Raw genomic sequence first — 16,630 nt, forward strand, 5'->3', positions numbered from 1 at the left:
TCTCTCTCTCTCTCTCTCTCTCTCTCTCTCTCTCTCCACCACTCCCTCTCTCTCGCGGCCGCTCCCTCCAATCACTGCAAAGCTAATCCAATCGTTTCTTTCGTTCACAGCGTCCGCTCCAAAGAAACGCAAGTGAAACGCTCGTGGCTTTCATCACGGTCCCTCTTACAGTAGGTGACACAGTTTATTACAACTCATAACAAGTTCAAACTGTGGTGCCTGAATCATTATTCAAAGCATGGAATTTATCTTGTATGGTAGATAAATAGAGATAAAGGCCACCAAGTCAATAGGTAACAATTGTACTAAAGCAAGCAGAAATGGGTCTGTTTGCATTTTCCTTGTGTGATTCTTATAATGTGAGCGCAATTTCGAGCATAGCAAGACTCAAACTCTTGAAATGAAATCAATCTCCTACTCTTATTGCACATAAGTCATGTTAGTAGACCACAGGGTAAAATAAAGTATTTCAGCAGTCCAAATATTAAAAAAAAAAATCAATCAGTCCAGGACAGATAATAAAAAAAGTGTAAGCACAACTCATAACACAAAAACAGGAATGCTACACTTGAACACAACACTGGTACAATCAAGAGTAGAATCCAGTCAGGTCTACAGGAACTACAACACAACGGCACAGGACTTCTGAACTGTACGTGACATACAGATACAAGCTGCAACAGAGGGAGGGTTCAAGGAGCCCGGTATAAGCTTAAACCCCAATGAACCCAGCTACCCGCCATTGCAGACAGGTTTAGCCCTTCAGAGTAAGGTGCGGGTCAACCAGCACTCCCAGTCTGAGAGACTAAAACCACACATTCAGGTACAGACCTTCACAAGGCTCTGTTCCTTCGTCTCCATCTTCTGAGAGAGAAATGGAAAAAGGAACCGAGTAGAGATGTTACAGATGGAAATCAAAAGCAAATGAAAAGACAACATTTATTATAATATTACTCAGCAAGGTTACAATATAATGTAAGCCTTTCCCAGGAAACACCTGGTCACACTGATATAGTAAATCAATGAAACACATACCAAAACAACAAAGAAAAAAAACATATACAATGGTAATAGCTTATATTGAAAGATACCATCAACCAGTAACATTTTTCCTTTCCCAGGGAAATGACAAGTGAGAGTGAATAACAGCAGCTGCTGTAAAACCAGAAATCCTTCCTCAGCCCACATCAGTTTGGGCACCAAATAAAAAGTAGATCATTATAAGAAACAAGAAACACACTACTGCTCTAACAAAGAGATGTTTCGTAGACGATCTTGTTTCAAGACAATGAAATAAGGCCCTCACTCAATATGCATGTCTTGAAGTCACTCCAAAGACAGTAACTCTGAAATTGTAAAGCCCACAATGCAAAGGGATAACAACCAGCTGACTTACTTCTGTCCTTCCCTGTGGGTGGAAGCTGTGGAAGTTGCCGACCTCGTCTGCTGGACATAGGGGTACTGGTGGGGCTGGTTTGGACTGATCCACTACGGGGGTGCGCCCTATAGGACATAAAGCAGTGGACACCGGAGTGAGACAGAAATTTGGAGCAGAGCTGATGGTGGATGCAGGGCCCGGCCATGTTGCGCCCACATCCCAGAGTGTGACAAAACAAAAGGAATTTTAAAAGAATTTAAAAAGAAAAATGAATAAATTATCAGATTTGATTGAAGACAGACAGAGTAAAACATATGACAAAAGAAGACAAAAAAATAAATAAATAGGGGTAACTACTAAAAGGAAAGGGGGGTACATCTACTTATCTGGGATCAGAGGATGAGGGATCGGCGGCAAACCACACACTCTGCAGGATCGTATCAATCATTCATATAGTATATATGTCAATTCACATATATACCGGTTTGGATGTCAGTCACTGTCATGCTCAACAGGAGATGCTGTCATGAGTTAGGATCAGTGGAGGCAATTGTACAAATGCACAACTGAGGGATCAACATGCTTGTTTTAAAGATTTTTATGAGCTAAATTTACTGTGTGACACCACAAATGCATCAGTAGATACAGTGGCAAAAGTTTGTTAATCAAGGTATCATTAAAATTTTTATTTCATAGCATTTGAGTCTGTCAGCAGCTCTGTGTGAACATTGTTTACACATACCTGCATCTGCACAATGTGCATGGGTGCAAATGCACACATTCAGGCATGATCTAAAGTTTTGGCAGTAGCTTGACATTGTGTCACCTAATCCAAATGGTTTTGCATGAAGCAAGGTAGCAGCATCTTTATGAGCAGAATCCTAATTATGTGAAACCTTGCAATGTGTCATATATCTCCAAATATGTAAATAATGCACATTAGCAATAATATTTGGCACATGACATGGGAGTGAAGGGGCGCATCAACTGTAGCACACTGATCTGCAATAAAAGATGCAAGGTGTGAATCGCATGTACAGTCGACTCATCAAGCTGCAAGGAGAAAGGAGTTCAATGCAGAGACAGCAGACCATGCGTTCAGACGGTCCCCAAAAGGCTTGAACTCAAAACAAAAAAACAGAATGCCATCACGGGATAAACGGCATCAGGTGATGTTAGTATTGAAATGAAAATAAAAGTAAGTCGGCCCATCACTGCTATACTCACGCAAGCGTATGAGCAGTGTGTTCCAAATCAAAACGAGTCAGCGCTGTATCTACAGTGTCAGGTTTTTCGTGCCTGGGACATGGGTAAAGAAAATACAGCACTGGTGCTTTTGGGGATAAAACATAAAGTGGTGAGCTTGCCGGGTGGCCAGGTGGGTGGGTGGGTAGTTGTGAGGGGTGGGGGGGGGTGGGGGGGTGAGGTGAGGTACAGCAGGGTAGAGGGGTGGTAGGTGGTAGTGAGGTGGTTTTTCTGGTTCATTCTGTGGATTAGTGAAGCTTGGGGTGGGTGGGAACTCATGGGATGAGTTCTGTGCGGCAGGTTAGAGTTTCAGCTATATAAACATCTTACTGGTTGAGTTATACATTAATGGGTGGAGCCAAAGAACCACAGTTTTTCACAAGTTAGCTGCCTGGCAAACTTGAATGGCTAATAAGGAACTCTGGTCAAAATATAAATAAAAAACACGAATGGCAGTGACTTCTTTTGTTTCTACTCATTCATGATCATGGCATTCATAATCTTGGAAAGTTAACCTAGATAGCTGTACGCTAGTATGGCTTGTATGAACTTGTAAAGTCAGCAGACTAACTAGCTAACCAAGATAACTTAGTATGTCTAGATAGCATTTGTTCAGTTAGTAGCAGAGGGTTAGGCTTCATAATATTAGCAACCTCCTCTCTCACCTCTTGTCTTTTTCACTGGGCTTCAGTCTAACATTACTTTGTGGTTCTTTGAAAGTACTGCGGTTCTTTGGCTCCGCTCATTTAGGTTTAACTTAACCAATGAGATTATTTCTGCCTCCAGAGAAATGTTTGTATAACTAAAACTCCAGTCTGCCTCTGTGCTGAGCTAGCTTTTGCGTCTCTGATCTGGGTCACACCTCGTCAAGGCGGGTGAGGGAGGGGCTGACCTCCCAGATGGCAGAGACGGCATGGACCTCATGAGCGAAGAGTCGTGGGGGCGTTCAGTGGAGCGCGAGCGGGACGTGGGGCGCTCTATAGTGGGCCGCTGGTCTGCAGATCGGGACCTGCTGTGATACTCGTGTCTATCCATGGCTCCGTGGTTCCTATGGAGGTTAGTGAGAGATAGGCAGGCACTCAGTGGGACCCCATAGGGGAGGGACAGTATGCTGGCACGGTGGAGAGTATGAAGGGCAAAGAACTCTGCCGCAATCTCGCAGCTCCTCCAAGCTGCAGGAATCAAAGTGAACCAATAGAATGAAATAATTCAGCTAGTCTTGGAGAACTTAAATGTTAAAAAACAGCATGTTTCAGCTATAATAGCCTTTGTCAGGGTTACAGGAATGCATGTATAGTTGACAATAAATTGATTCCATGTCATCCAAATGGTCTATGGGTCCTGAGGTAGCTATTTTGGATATCATAGAATATATTTAGTGTTGACTATACATGCAATTCTGTACATTTTGGCTTTTAACATTAAAGCGTTCTCTATTATTCTCCGAGAGTAGCTGAATGATTTCATTTTGAATGTGGAGAGTATGGACAGAGGGCTAGGTAGGTCCTGCATGGCACTGTACAGTATATGGAGCCACTGGCAGAGCAGTGGAGTCCTCAGGGTGTCTAGCACTGGCAGGGACCATGTGCTGTCTCTCTGTGGGTGATGGGTGAGTGTTCATTTGAATGTGCTCTGTTTGAGGTAGACTATTGAAGAGAAATGTGAAGGGAAAGTGATCTATGTGTATCTTTACAATGCATCTGACCTATTAGACCTGTGATTTCATGACAAATGCCCAGCCATTATGAAGGAGTAATTAAGTCAGTAGATTTAAAAGAAATGAAATATTTTTGGCACAGTGAGGATGAGGAAGATCTTGTCATCCTGGAGAGCTGGTGGAAAAAGCAGGTGAGGTTTCACAAGTAGGAAAATTCATTGATATTGTACAGAGGTATTTTATAAAATAATCTTACAGGAAAAAAAGGCAATTTCACCAATCGCACACTGTACATATCAGAATATATCAGAAATATTCAAATTAGCCCACTTAATATTGAATATATGATGCAAGTTTCTATTACAAGACAAACTGTGACACATATAGGGGTTTAGAGGTGAGAAACATGCATAATGTTAAGTAAATTCTTTATCAGTTTAAATTCATAAATATTACATAATCCCTGCAAAAGGCTATACATTTCTGATTCTTAAAATAAATACTATTTCATCAACTCATTATACTCATTATATTCCAAAACACAAAACACAGAAGACATGTTAGTGTCTGTACAGTACAATAAGATGACAGCTGCTTCTACTAGGGCTAGCAGACACCAAAAGATTAATTAAGTAACCAATTTGTTGACAAACTTACAGAATATGGGGGAATATGTTTGGAGGTGTTATAAATTTGACTGAAATAGGTTAATCTTGTCACAATCTTGTAGTGTCTGCAAGCCTTTTGCAGTGTGAAAGATTGTCCAGTAGAGGAGATGCTCCTTTTGTCTCCAATAGCAAAACAGTGGCTCATCAGTCAGTGACCTTAAGTAGCCTCAATCTTTTTTTTTTTTTTTTTACGATCATTCACGGTGATGATGATCATCATAATCATTAGTGGGCTCCCATCATAAGGTCGTTAAGGCCAGGGATTTATGGGTAATGTGAAGGTAATGTCTGTTATGAATCAAACAACTCATTAGGTGTGGCTTGATGGATACAGGATACAGCCCTACCGTATACATCTATTTTTCTGCTCATTGGAATAGCACTGTTCACTGTATTGTCATGGGATTTAAAGTGAGGCCAAAATATTAGTTTTCTGTGCTTGGAATAGCTGTTGTTTTGTTGCCTATACGCTGCAGGTTATACCCCACTCAACGTAAACTCCAGGGAGATGCACTTAAACAACAGAACCATGAAAAATATTTTGTCAGTTCTGGGGGAAATCACCTAAACTAAGAGACTTGCCAAAGGGCTCGAACTCCACTAATGCTCTCCTTTCTCTCTGTTCCACAGCTCCGTCTCCTTTTCCTCTTTCCACGTGCCGTTTTTTCTTTCCTCTGCCCTCATTTCTCTTCTATTCTCTCTGTTGCTTCTACTCCATCTGGATGCAGATGGAAACAAACAGTCACCGTTTGAACAGAGGAGGGAAATCTATTCGATTCCTCTGTGGCTAACGTGGAGACACCAGCCACTTTCTTTTCTCTGCCAGTTCAGACAAAAAGAGAGTGAGAGATGAGAGAGAGCGAGCGAGAGACAGAGACAGAGACAGAGACGGAGAGCTCTTGTTAATGGCTATCTAGGCTAGGCTGAGCCTGAAGTCGAGCCAGGCTGGGCCTTAGGGAAACTTTGTGACACTTTAATAAAGTCAGTCAGCCTCTCGGGCTGAGTTCTGAGGACTCATCACTTTTTTACTCCTGGAGAGGAGAGAAATGGCACAAACGTTGCGTTATTTCTGACTGAAAGCCAGATGGCAGCGGGCTGAAGATTGAAGACAGAGAAAAGTGGAGTCATTTGCAGCCTTTCTCTGGAGGGGGCGATGTGAGCTCCCTCTTTTCATTGGCACACCAGGACACTGGCATGGGTCCTGGGGATGGATGGGTGTCAGCAGGCCTTTCTATGGGTGCTTGGCCCGGCCTGGCAGCCCAGTCTGACCAGATGCAACAACAGTAAGCCAAAGGGCAACCACAGAATTTACAGAGTTACTGTGCAGCCCAGAGTAATGCATCAAAGGTGCCACTGTATGGGTGAGCAATAAGCAGTCACCCATACCATATAAAAAAGGACAACACTAATAATCACACACACGACTGATCAACATACCGCTGAGGTATACTGTACATGGGTACATAAACAGGGACATCGACAGAGAAACAGTACATCTGCAGGCCAGCACTATACTGTACAACTAGTGTACTTACAGCTGATACCAGCAACACAAACAGCTCCAAGCCTCGGTGCTCAGCATACAGAGGCAGTTGTGTATCATCACTGTATTTCTACACAACTTCTCCAGAGCTGTGATGACTCCTTTGCAAAAACCGATATCAGACAGGATATCATTTTCCGTCATCACATTTCACGACCACGGATAAATAAAAGACGGACGAGGGACAACTTGAGGAGACCACAAGATGGCGGATGCACAGATACAGCGGTACTGCATGTCAATACCTCTCAAAGTCATAGTCGGAGGAGTAGGCGCCCTCAGAATAGGCGCGGGACATCCTAGTGGAACGCAGTAACCTGACTGCTTCCTCTCGGCAGATGGGGTACACACGGTGGTTGCGGCTGGCGGAAAAATATCACAACTGGTCAGCATTTTATTATTTCACCAGAAGAAAAAAAAAAGAACCTGCAATGGAAAAGCTGGAATACCCTTCTTGGATTCCCTTTAGAGATGGACAGTAGACTCTGCTTCTATTGCTGTCCTCTAGTTTGATCCAACACACACCTTTCCTACTATCCCAGAGGCCCACAGCGAGTGCATACACGATATGCAAGGCTAATGTAATGCATATTGTGTACACTAAATGTGTCAACATGATTGGCAGGGGAAACTACTTCTGCTGGACAAAACTTCACAAACACAAAACCCATGGGCCACTTATCCATTCACAGTATTGCCATAGTAACTTCTCTGGTGATTGAAATCAAAAGACAAATTAGAAAATTGCTTGCCCATAAATCAAACCATACTTAATAAATTCTATTACGTGGTAAAATGTGTCTGTGGGAAGAATGCTTCTGTGTTTATGATTCTGAAATGAGGAGAGAGTGAGCGATGCTGATACTGGATGGATGAAGTGAATGGCCATAGAGTTGCTCTTCTGTTCTATTGTTACTACTACTGAAAACTGGCACACATGATGTATATATTTGTCCTTGTGCAGGAGAAATATATACCTTACCACTACAACACAACACTGATGGCACTGACAATGGCCTAGTAATGCAAAGTGGCCTTTATAATGTCTCCACAAACTCACATCTGTGGTCATATTTAACTCCCTCACTGTAGTTAGGCTTGGTAGACTTAACTTCAGCGAACGAGAGAAAAATGTGAGGTCCTTCCTTTGCATAGACTACAGTGATAGAAAACGTGCCATAATGCCAGTGCCATAAATTCAACACCCAGATTTGAAGCTTTGGTGGGCAGCTTCCAGAAGAGGAAGGGATTGTGTGTGTGAGTCGGGGGGGGGGGGGGGTTGGAAAGTGGGGGGTGGGAGGACAGGTGGGGCTTCATGCATGCTCAGGTAAAGGTCTACCTGGGGTCCTTTTGAGGATCATCAATAGGCTGAGTATGTCTGGTTCGAGGTAGGGTGAGAAAATGGCTGCAACCACATGGAGGGAGGAGACAAGAGAGAGATGGATCTGAGATGGGGCTGAGGAAGAAGAGGAGGAGGAGGAGGAGGAAGGGAGTGAAGGAAATGGAGATAGACAGACACACAGACGGAGGGGAAAGAGAAACAGAGGGAGAGATTTCTCAAAGAAATAGGAAATAAAGAGACTGAGAACGCTCAGAGGATAGGCTGATGGAACAGTGTCGAAGAAGAGGAAAAATAGGCCAAGAAGATAAGGTTGAGAAATAGGATGGTGAGGAGATGTCTTCCTCAGCTCTATCACAAAGACAGATGGATGTGGTGCACCTAACAAACCAGCAGCGTTCACACTAAACAAGTAAAGGAAAGAACAGCAAACTGCCTAAACCTGTGTGTTGTCACCGCTACTGTGAGATTTATAACAAATCTAGACTTCTGGTATGATTAAACAACTTTCTTTCCCTTAAAGGTGTTAACATCATGCACATTACACACTGTAAGATTTCTGTTACAGCCACATTTTCAAAAACATGTCACAAAAGGTAGTGGTACAAAAACATAGAAAAAAATACATACATAAAATTTAAAGTTACAAACAAAATACCAGCCACACAGAAAGCTACCAAAATTCAACAATAATTTTTATTATTGGAGGAGTTCTGAGACAATTCCAAATTCCCCATGACTCATTTCCTGTGTCATTTTCAACTGTTTTCAATAAATAACCGGAAGTCGTTAATTAAAGCAGCTGAAATACACTCAAGTGAGCACTGTCCCAGACAATTTAGATAAGTGCATTTCCTGTGTCTGATGCTGATTTAGGCCATGCCTCAGAAATATCAAATAAAGTTAATTGGACGGGGGAAAGTAGCTGTGGCCTGGCAGTGCCAAGGCTCTGAGTGGACTCTTACGTCTTGGAGCAGCATTCACCAAGCCTCACAGAGTATAAGTGCTGATGGAGGATAACTGACCATTTCCCCTTGACCACCTCTTCCATAAAGGCGGTGATATACATGAAAATATATACAATTTTTTGCAGCAATGGACATGGGGAATATTGCCTTTAGCAGAGACGGGGATTGGCGAAGCTGGCCAAAGAAATATACATACATCCTGGTGGTAATTATTTGAATAAATTCCCCACAATTTCCAATATGGATGACGAATTAAAGAGAGACAGATCCAGTACCTACTGGAGGTACTTCAGCATGTATCTCTCTCTCTTCCTGGAGGTATCGCTTCAGTTCCCTCTCTCTGACATTACGAGCTGATATTAAAACTCATTCTCATTCTCACATCCTCATTATGTGCAACTGGCATGTGTTAACTAGTCTGAGATTCGGAGTAATGCTATTCTCAGTATACAGGAAACCAAGCACAGAGAGGAAGAAAGCGGAGGTATAGAGGAAACCCACACCACTGTATCAGCTCAGCACATTTTTGTCTAGAGTTTCCTGGGAATGGAGCGGGTTGCTCTTTAAGAACTGGAACATCAGACAGGTGAAAGCACCACAACGAGATCAGCTTTTCTGAGAGTTTAAGGCAAAACGGCGACGTGCATAAGTGTATGTATGCGCTTGTGCGTGCGTGCATCAACATCTACTGTACTGCATGTCTACCCATCAGCACCCGCTCCTGCGTGTCGGCATCTGTTCATGCATGCTTGCGTGTGTGCATGCAGCTACTGTACGCATTCATGGAGTGTAAGCTGCAGTGTGTGTACCTGTCAGGTGAGTAGTTGTCTTCGGACACACTGCGGTGGTCCACTCTAGTGGAAGAGCTGTACTGAGAAGGCCCGGGGTCATAGGCCGGGTCCAGACTTCTGCTGTATGACAGAAGTGGACTGGATCACCCCCCTTGTATTGTACACACCACACACTGCCCCCTGCTGGCCACGGGATACATGGCCTCACCTTTACGTGTGGTATTCCATGTGAACTTGAGAAATACCATCTCAGATCCGCATGAAACCGCATATGGGTGACGTGGCATTTGGCAGTCAGTGCAATTAGCATAGTGCTACAACAGAAAGGTAACCACTTTGAATTCCCATTTTCCAGTGATGTAAAGCAACCTGGAACACTGCTTTCCTCTAAGCTATTACAGCGTATACTACCCTTCATTTATCAAAATGTTGTGGATCACTAAGCATGGAAATTTGAGCGTCCTGCTTCAACAAATAAAGGTTCACAAAAGACACACACAATGTTAAATACATCATCATCACATGAACATAATCCGGAACACCTAAAAACACACACACACAAAAACAGTGTAGACCCAGAAATCAATGGTCAGCCTAGTGATGGGCTGAGCATTAGTTACCTGGAGGGCGGGGGAACGCTGGGAGAGCGTGAACGCGCCCGGTTTATATCGGCCGACCGCGAGCAGTGGTTGGACGACATCACCTGCTCAGGGACGGACAACGTGGAGCTCTGGAGGTCTCGACCATTTGGCCGGTAGTCTGCGAACAGATGAAGGGATAAAGAAAGGGAGAGATGGAGGGATAGGGAGTAAGGAGGATCAAGAGGGAGAGGGTGATGGGTTATTTAGATGGTTCCTTATCAACATTTGGATACCTCTGATACCTCAGATGACAGCAGTGGACTTAAAATTCTGTGTTATTTGCCTTCTAACACCTCCATGTGGATTTTCCTCTGTTTTTAAGTGAGTGAAACAGACGAAGTTTGTGGCGCTGGTTAATGAAAAATGATGATTGCTAATGATGCAGAACCAGTTTAGCCACATCCAGTAATAGCTTAGGCAGAACAGACAAAACTTTCTATAAGTTATGCTAAATGCCATTCTATACAGGTGATGGATTTTCTATTTATTACCCATTACGCTGAGTCTCTATATTCAAATAAATGAGGACTTGGTTTCAATATAGGTGCGATTCATTCACTGTGTTAACATTGTGCATTAAACATGAAAATAGCCTTTAAAAAATCAGAAACATTATAATGAATTTTCTCTGCAAGACTGATTAGTCCATTGAACTTGAAAGAGTTCATTAACCGATAATCAGACATGGCTAGCAGACATGGTTAAGGTCAGTGCTTAGCACTATTAAAGTTGATTGATATTCAATAGAGTGTATAGCACATTAAAATGAGTTAAACATAACCGTGAATCAAAAGTAGGAATAGAGGGAAAAATGGGACATAATGATAAAGAAAAGTTGACCTTCACTTAAGTCAGTTTTACAAAATGTTATTAATATTACATATTATTAATATATGAATATATTAATATATATTATTAATATATGAATATATTTAATATATTAATATGATTTTCTTTTTCATAAACGTAGTTGTGCATAGTGTGGTAGTTGAAATAAATCAAAACATTCTCAAATCTAAGTCATATTATGGATCTTAATTACAAATGCAATGATAAAGTCAAATTCTGAATAAAATAATATTTTTTGCAATCAAAAGCTAAAAAAAGGAATAAAAATAGAACCTTTTCAACTTATCATTATCATTATGATGCATATTAGATTTAACAGGAAACAAACATAAATAAATACATTTCTAAATAGCAGCTCCAATACAGAGCTAACTATGCAGCACAGCAATCAACTTGCGTGCAGAGCCAAATTAAATCTATTCTTTCTCTTGACATGCTGCTTCATGCATGAGTACAGCCGGTCTGTTAAGCACATATAAAGAGGAGAACCTTTGCTGACAATTAATAGGATTTAACAAGAAGACGGGCCTGCATCGGTGGAGAAGTAGGGAACAAGATCGAGGGACAAAGCAACATCAAATGTACTGTGCAAATGTTAAAAGATCTGTGTTTTCAATTCTATAATTCCATTGCACCGAAACAGCGCAGTTATAGTTCCAAAGGCAGAATTATTCTAGTAACATTAGCATAACCTATGCATTAATTACTTGTGTGCATTTTAGGTACAATGGCTGGCTGCTGCATGTGCCATACAATTAGAAACCTGGCAGTCGCTGTGCCACAAAATGAAATGCATCAAAATATTATTTTTCTTCCCCCATTGCAAGTAAGTGTCAGCAGTTTAATGCAAAGACGGCAGGATTAGCTGAGATGTGGAAGAGTAAAGAGGGGAGCATAGAGGAGGGTGCGAACAGAGCTGAGCGAAGGGGTATTCCCTTTACTGTGAATGAAGTGAAGGGGACTGGCGTGGTGAGGCAGTGAGGGGCTGATGAGAATGTTAAAGAGGCTGGAGGAGGGTTTCCCTCAGCTACAGTATCATCAGCAAGCCCAGGCTTCCCCTGTCTGTCTGCCTGCCTGCCTGCCTGTCTGTCTGTCTGAGAGGCAGTTTGCTACAGTAATCTATTCCATTCTCTCTCTCTCTGACGCATTAGCTCTCTACACCTCTCTTTCCTTCTCTCCCTTTTTCTCGGTGGCCTGGATCTACTAATAAGGATGCAAACCATTACCACACGCTACAAGAATATCGCAGGCAGCTGTCTCCGATTCTGCGCCCCAATTTACCGATACCTTTCCTGCAAATGAGGGCGGTGAATTTGGCAGTCTCGTGGGGCTTGGATTGCGCTTGAAACACAACATCAGGTGAAAGGAAAAAAAGGAGGTATATTTTTTGAGAGGAGATACACTTGCTTTATGCTTCTCCAAAACAAGTCAGCTTACAGTCTTGCTTGCAAAATTGGAGTTAAGGGTAAAAGAATACTTGAAAAAATGCTCTCTTCTTTCCTGTGCAAAACTTAAAAAAGTCTTTATTCTTTCAATGGCTACCCTACATGCTTCAGCATCATTTTGTCAAGGATGACATTCTATGTAGGCAAATTTATAGTCGTTTTCTGTCTTTTTCTCACTATGCCTCTCTCTGGCTGGTAACAGCTCTGCCTCTCCTCTCCTCTCCTCTCCTCTCCTGATGTGCAGCGTGGGCGTGCTGCTGGAGCCAGGGTGTATACAGCAGGAACAGCAACTAGCGGTGCAGAGGCAGACAAAACCTCACTGCTCCTTACTGTGCTGCTGCAGCATTTTACTCTGCTAATATGTTATAGAGCGGTATTTGTAAGATGTTCACCCCCAGCAAGAATTTGATGGATAGCGATGTGCAGGAGGAGTTCAACGTCGACCCAAATGAACACAAAAATTCACAATATGATATTACGGCACAGTGAAAATTCATATTAAAACGGCTTTGGAAACTGTTATCGGGAAGATATTTCGATGATTTCACAAAATGATGCAGGTAACAGCTATGGATGACTACAGACGTCATCTTAATTCTCATTTTGGCACCATATTTACATAGGTTTTCTACCTATTACATAGGTTTTCTATCTATTCAATGTCAAAATCTTTGTCTGCTGGGCTCTATCTTTGTATCTTTGTTTTGATTTAGAAAGATTTCAGATTTGAGTCTGGAGTGCAGATGTATTCATTTGCATGCATTTCTTGTTCTTGTACTGTATGCAGTATGACTAAGTGTTATTAATATGTTATTACAGACTTAGTAGCTTACCTGTTATTACACCAACACCGTCTTCACAATCGTAGTCTGAGATTTCACTGTCGCTTATCCTCTGGGATCCTTCAGGATAAAGAGACAGAAAGAAAGATGGGGAGAGGAGAGTAAAAAAAAGGGGGGGGAGATTGAATGAGAGAGAGACAGACAGACAGAGAGGAGGGGAAGACAGATATGTCAATTCACATTCATCTAGTTCACTCCATCGCTTTTATTACAGCAACCTGGCACGACTGTAATCTTTATTGGTTTAAGCTGAGGGCTCTGGCTGTATCCAGTCAGATGTTTACCCAATGAATGCAAGTCTCTAATTCATGTCACCGCACACCACAAATGCAGGCGAACACTCCTGCGAGAGAGCATTTTCGATAATGTATGTGAAAATATGCGCCGAGTGTAACAAATAACGCTGCGTTTCGCCAGCCAACGTCTACAAGACAACAGATCTCTCTTCATCTGAACTGTGGCACTTTTAAATGACACATTCAATCATTCAATTTACATGTGAAGATGTAAATTGCTCCTTCTTCATCCTCCCGACTCGCCTTGCCACCCCTCCTTGTCCCCTCTCTTTAAAGTATGCTGCCCCCACCCCCGTCGCCCCATTTCCCCCACCCCACCCCCTGCCGTCTTCACCGTTCTGTCAACTTAAATCAACTGGACACTTGTGCTTTTTCAGAAATGACAAGTGCTGCACTCTGGCAGTGCCTCTCCCAACCTCTCATCTCGGTCGGCTAGAAACTTTTTACAGCTGTCAGCTCTTTCACCTCACACTAACACAAACGGCCAGAAAATCGTCCCGGGGAAAGCGAGCGAGCTTTAAGTATCTAGTAGGAGCAGTATACTGAAGCGGTCCCGCGTAACACTTGACTACCGTGCAGCAGTCTGAAGCATGTTAACCAATATCTGTTCACAGACTTTAACAGTGGCGAGTAAACCGGGGAGAGAGGAGCCATAAAAAGAGCTATTTCTGGTTTTGGATAGAGGAAAACACCGCTCCGGAGAGTAATGTATTATGCATAAAGACAATCAAAGCCTCAGTTCTTTTCAGTAAGGAAATATACCACCGCTGTTCAGAAGATTAAGAATAATAAGCAAAGTATCTATCACTCCCACAAACAACGGAGTCATGTGTGCCAAGACAATTTCAAGTACGTATTCACATCCAAGACACACAAACACAAGGAAAGAGGAATGGGCTGCAAAAATTGGCAACAGTATTTTGTTCATTCATAAAAGGGAAAATATAAATCTTCAAGGGGCAGAATGTGAAAAAATATACATCACAGAGGAAAAACAAGTGGTCAAAATCAAATAATACTGTCTGCCAGTACTGGCCAAAACTCTGAGGTGGAAAACAGAAGAGCAGTCGGGTGTTTTCTCCTAAAATCAACTGGATAGAGTGCAGTTTTGCAGGAGAGGATTGTGGGTTGCAGGATAGGATTGTGGGACAGTGAACAGGTAAGTGCATAAAGAGGGAGAGATCACTGTGTCCTAAAATCACTGTTTCCTCGGAGCGTGCACGTGTCTGCTACCCTGAGTGGATTTCAAACGAGTGGCGTAAAACTACGGGTTTTACTGATCTCACACCAGCTCAACATGTTGAAATTCGTGTTAGGCAGCAGAAACGTGCACCCTACATGGAAAGGGACGGAGAATCAGGGCACAAGAACGCATTTTCCAAACGGGACAGTAACACTCAGATGCTCCGTGGAGCAGCATTGGCTGGGAATGCTGGGGGCCTTTACCTGAGTTGTATGAATATGAGCCTTTGTCTGTAAAAGCAGAAGTAGTCAGGTTGATGCGACAGGGATGACAAGACAAAAGACTGCATATGTAAAAACTGTCACTGCTGTTGCTGATGGTCATTCAAGCCTCAATGGACTAAAATAGACATAGAGAGGCAGTGGGCTACATGATGTTAAAATAAACCACAGGTGTGCTGTATTTGCTCCTTATTTGTAAATGAGAATATACATCTGCAAATTATTATGGAGCCTGGAATTGGCCATAGAAAAAAAAAGAAAACATGATATGTCAAGGCCAGATTTACAACAGTACATCGAAGATATGAGATAGAACTCGTTCCCTTGTTTGAGTTAATTCTCTTTTCTTTTTTTCTGAGTGCACAATTTCATAATTAATGCTAAGAAATTAATTTATATGTGCACACAATTTAATAAAATGTTAACAAGTTTTTAAAGTGAGTTTCAAATTTGAGCCACATGCCATAATGTTTTGGATTTGGTTGAGTGACTTGATTTATTTAGTTTAATTAGCCTTATACTTTGTTTTGATTTACTTAGTAGAATCAGGCTTTTGATAAGACACAATGGACAGAGATTCCTTAATCAAGTTTTAGTTCAGGTAAAAAATGAATGAGGATGAATTAAGGATTAGTTATCAAGACAAACTGAAAATGCTTGCAATGCAAGGCATTATCGTTAGATACAGTGACAAAGATATTGAGAGCTCATGGGTTATGCTGTCACTGATATACAAGCTGGAGGGAGGTTATAGACTTTATACTCTATGTATTAACACGTGCACAATTTTCATATCTATTCAAAAGCTATGCTTGCAACTCATAGATAACATGTGGTCAGGATGGCATGTCGTGCCCAAGTTAATATTTTGTTATTATAAAATCCACTTTCTTCCTTACAGACCGGCCACTCCCAGGCTCCATACAGTAAATTACAGCATGTTAGTAAGAGCTTTGTGAAGTGGGCCAGTGATAGAGGAGATACGTACTCTGCAGACGCCGTGTGGGGCTCTCTCCATGGAGCTGCCTGCGTTGTGTGTTCGGGGAGGCACGAGGGAGCGGGACGGAGGACACGTCGTGGGTCTGCAGCTTGTACCAGTGTGGTTCATCGTCCAGAAGGGCTGTCTCCAGCTCAATCAGGATCTGTAGCAGGAGCGGAGAGAGACCATAGTAAGGTCGCATGCATATAAATGCATGTGAGTATATATATACAATATATATATATATAGATATATAGAGATATGGGGATCAGGGAAAAGAAAAACAAACAAATTAGGGTTAAAAGGGTTATTTAGGTTTGTAAGGGTTATGTACGTTTGTAATTATAATTGCAAACTATTAGTGGCAGCATGTGAAAAGCGTAAAAGGCTGTATGAGATCTAGGAGGAGTTGTGTATGTGTATGTAAATGTATAATATGTGTGTATGCATGTATGTATGTATGTATGTATGTATGTATTCAATCAATGTGTGTGTAAGTGCGTGCGGCCCAAAATTATAAAGTAA

General features: G+C 42.1%; 1 protein-coding gene across 1 annotated transcript in view; it reads right to left on the bottom strand.

The window, feature by feature from the left end:
• rims2a (regulating synaptic membrane exocytosis 2a) overlaps positions 1 to 16,630 on the bottom strand; it is a 102,874-nt gene that overhangs the window by 39,086 nt on the left and 47,158 nt on the right. Inside the window, exons 12-18 of the mRNA XM_071535737.1 lie at positions 16,115 to 16,268; positions 13,358 to 13,426; positions 10,210 to 10,348; positions 6,737 to 6,853; positions 3,486 to 3,671; positions 1,397 to 1,503; positions 832 to 864 (exon numbers count right to left, since the gene is read on the bottom strand). Coding sequence (XP_071391838.1) covers positions 832 to 864; positions 1,397 to 1,503; positions 3,486 to 3,671; positions 6,737 to 6,853; positions 10,210 to 10,348; positions 13,358 to 13,426; positions 16,115 to 16,268 — 805 coding nt within the window. The remainder of the gene's footprint in view (positions 1 to 831; positions 865 to 1,396; positions 1,504 to 3,485; positions 3,672 to 6,736; positions 6,854 to 10,209; positions 10,349 to 13,357; positions 13,427 to 16,114; positions 16,269 to 16,630) is intronic.

This window comes from Centroberyx affinis, unplaced genomic scaffold (assembly GCF_046629955.1).
Source record: "Centroberyx affinis isolate AG114_WGS23_722 - 3 ecotype Tasmania unplaced genomic scaffold, CSIRO-AGI_Caff_v1 ptg002760l_1, whole genome shotgun sequence".
NCBI classification, from domain to species: domain Eukaryota; kingdom Metazoa; phylum Chordata; class Actinopteri; order Beryciformes; family Berycidae; genus Centroberyx; species Centroberyx affinis.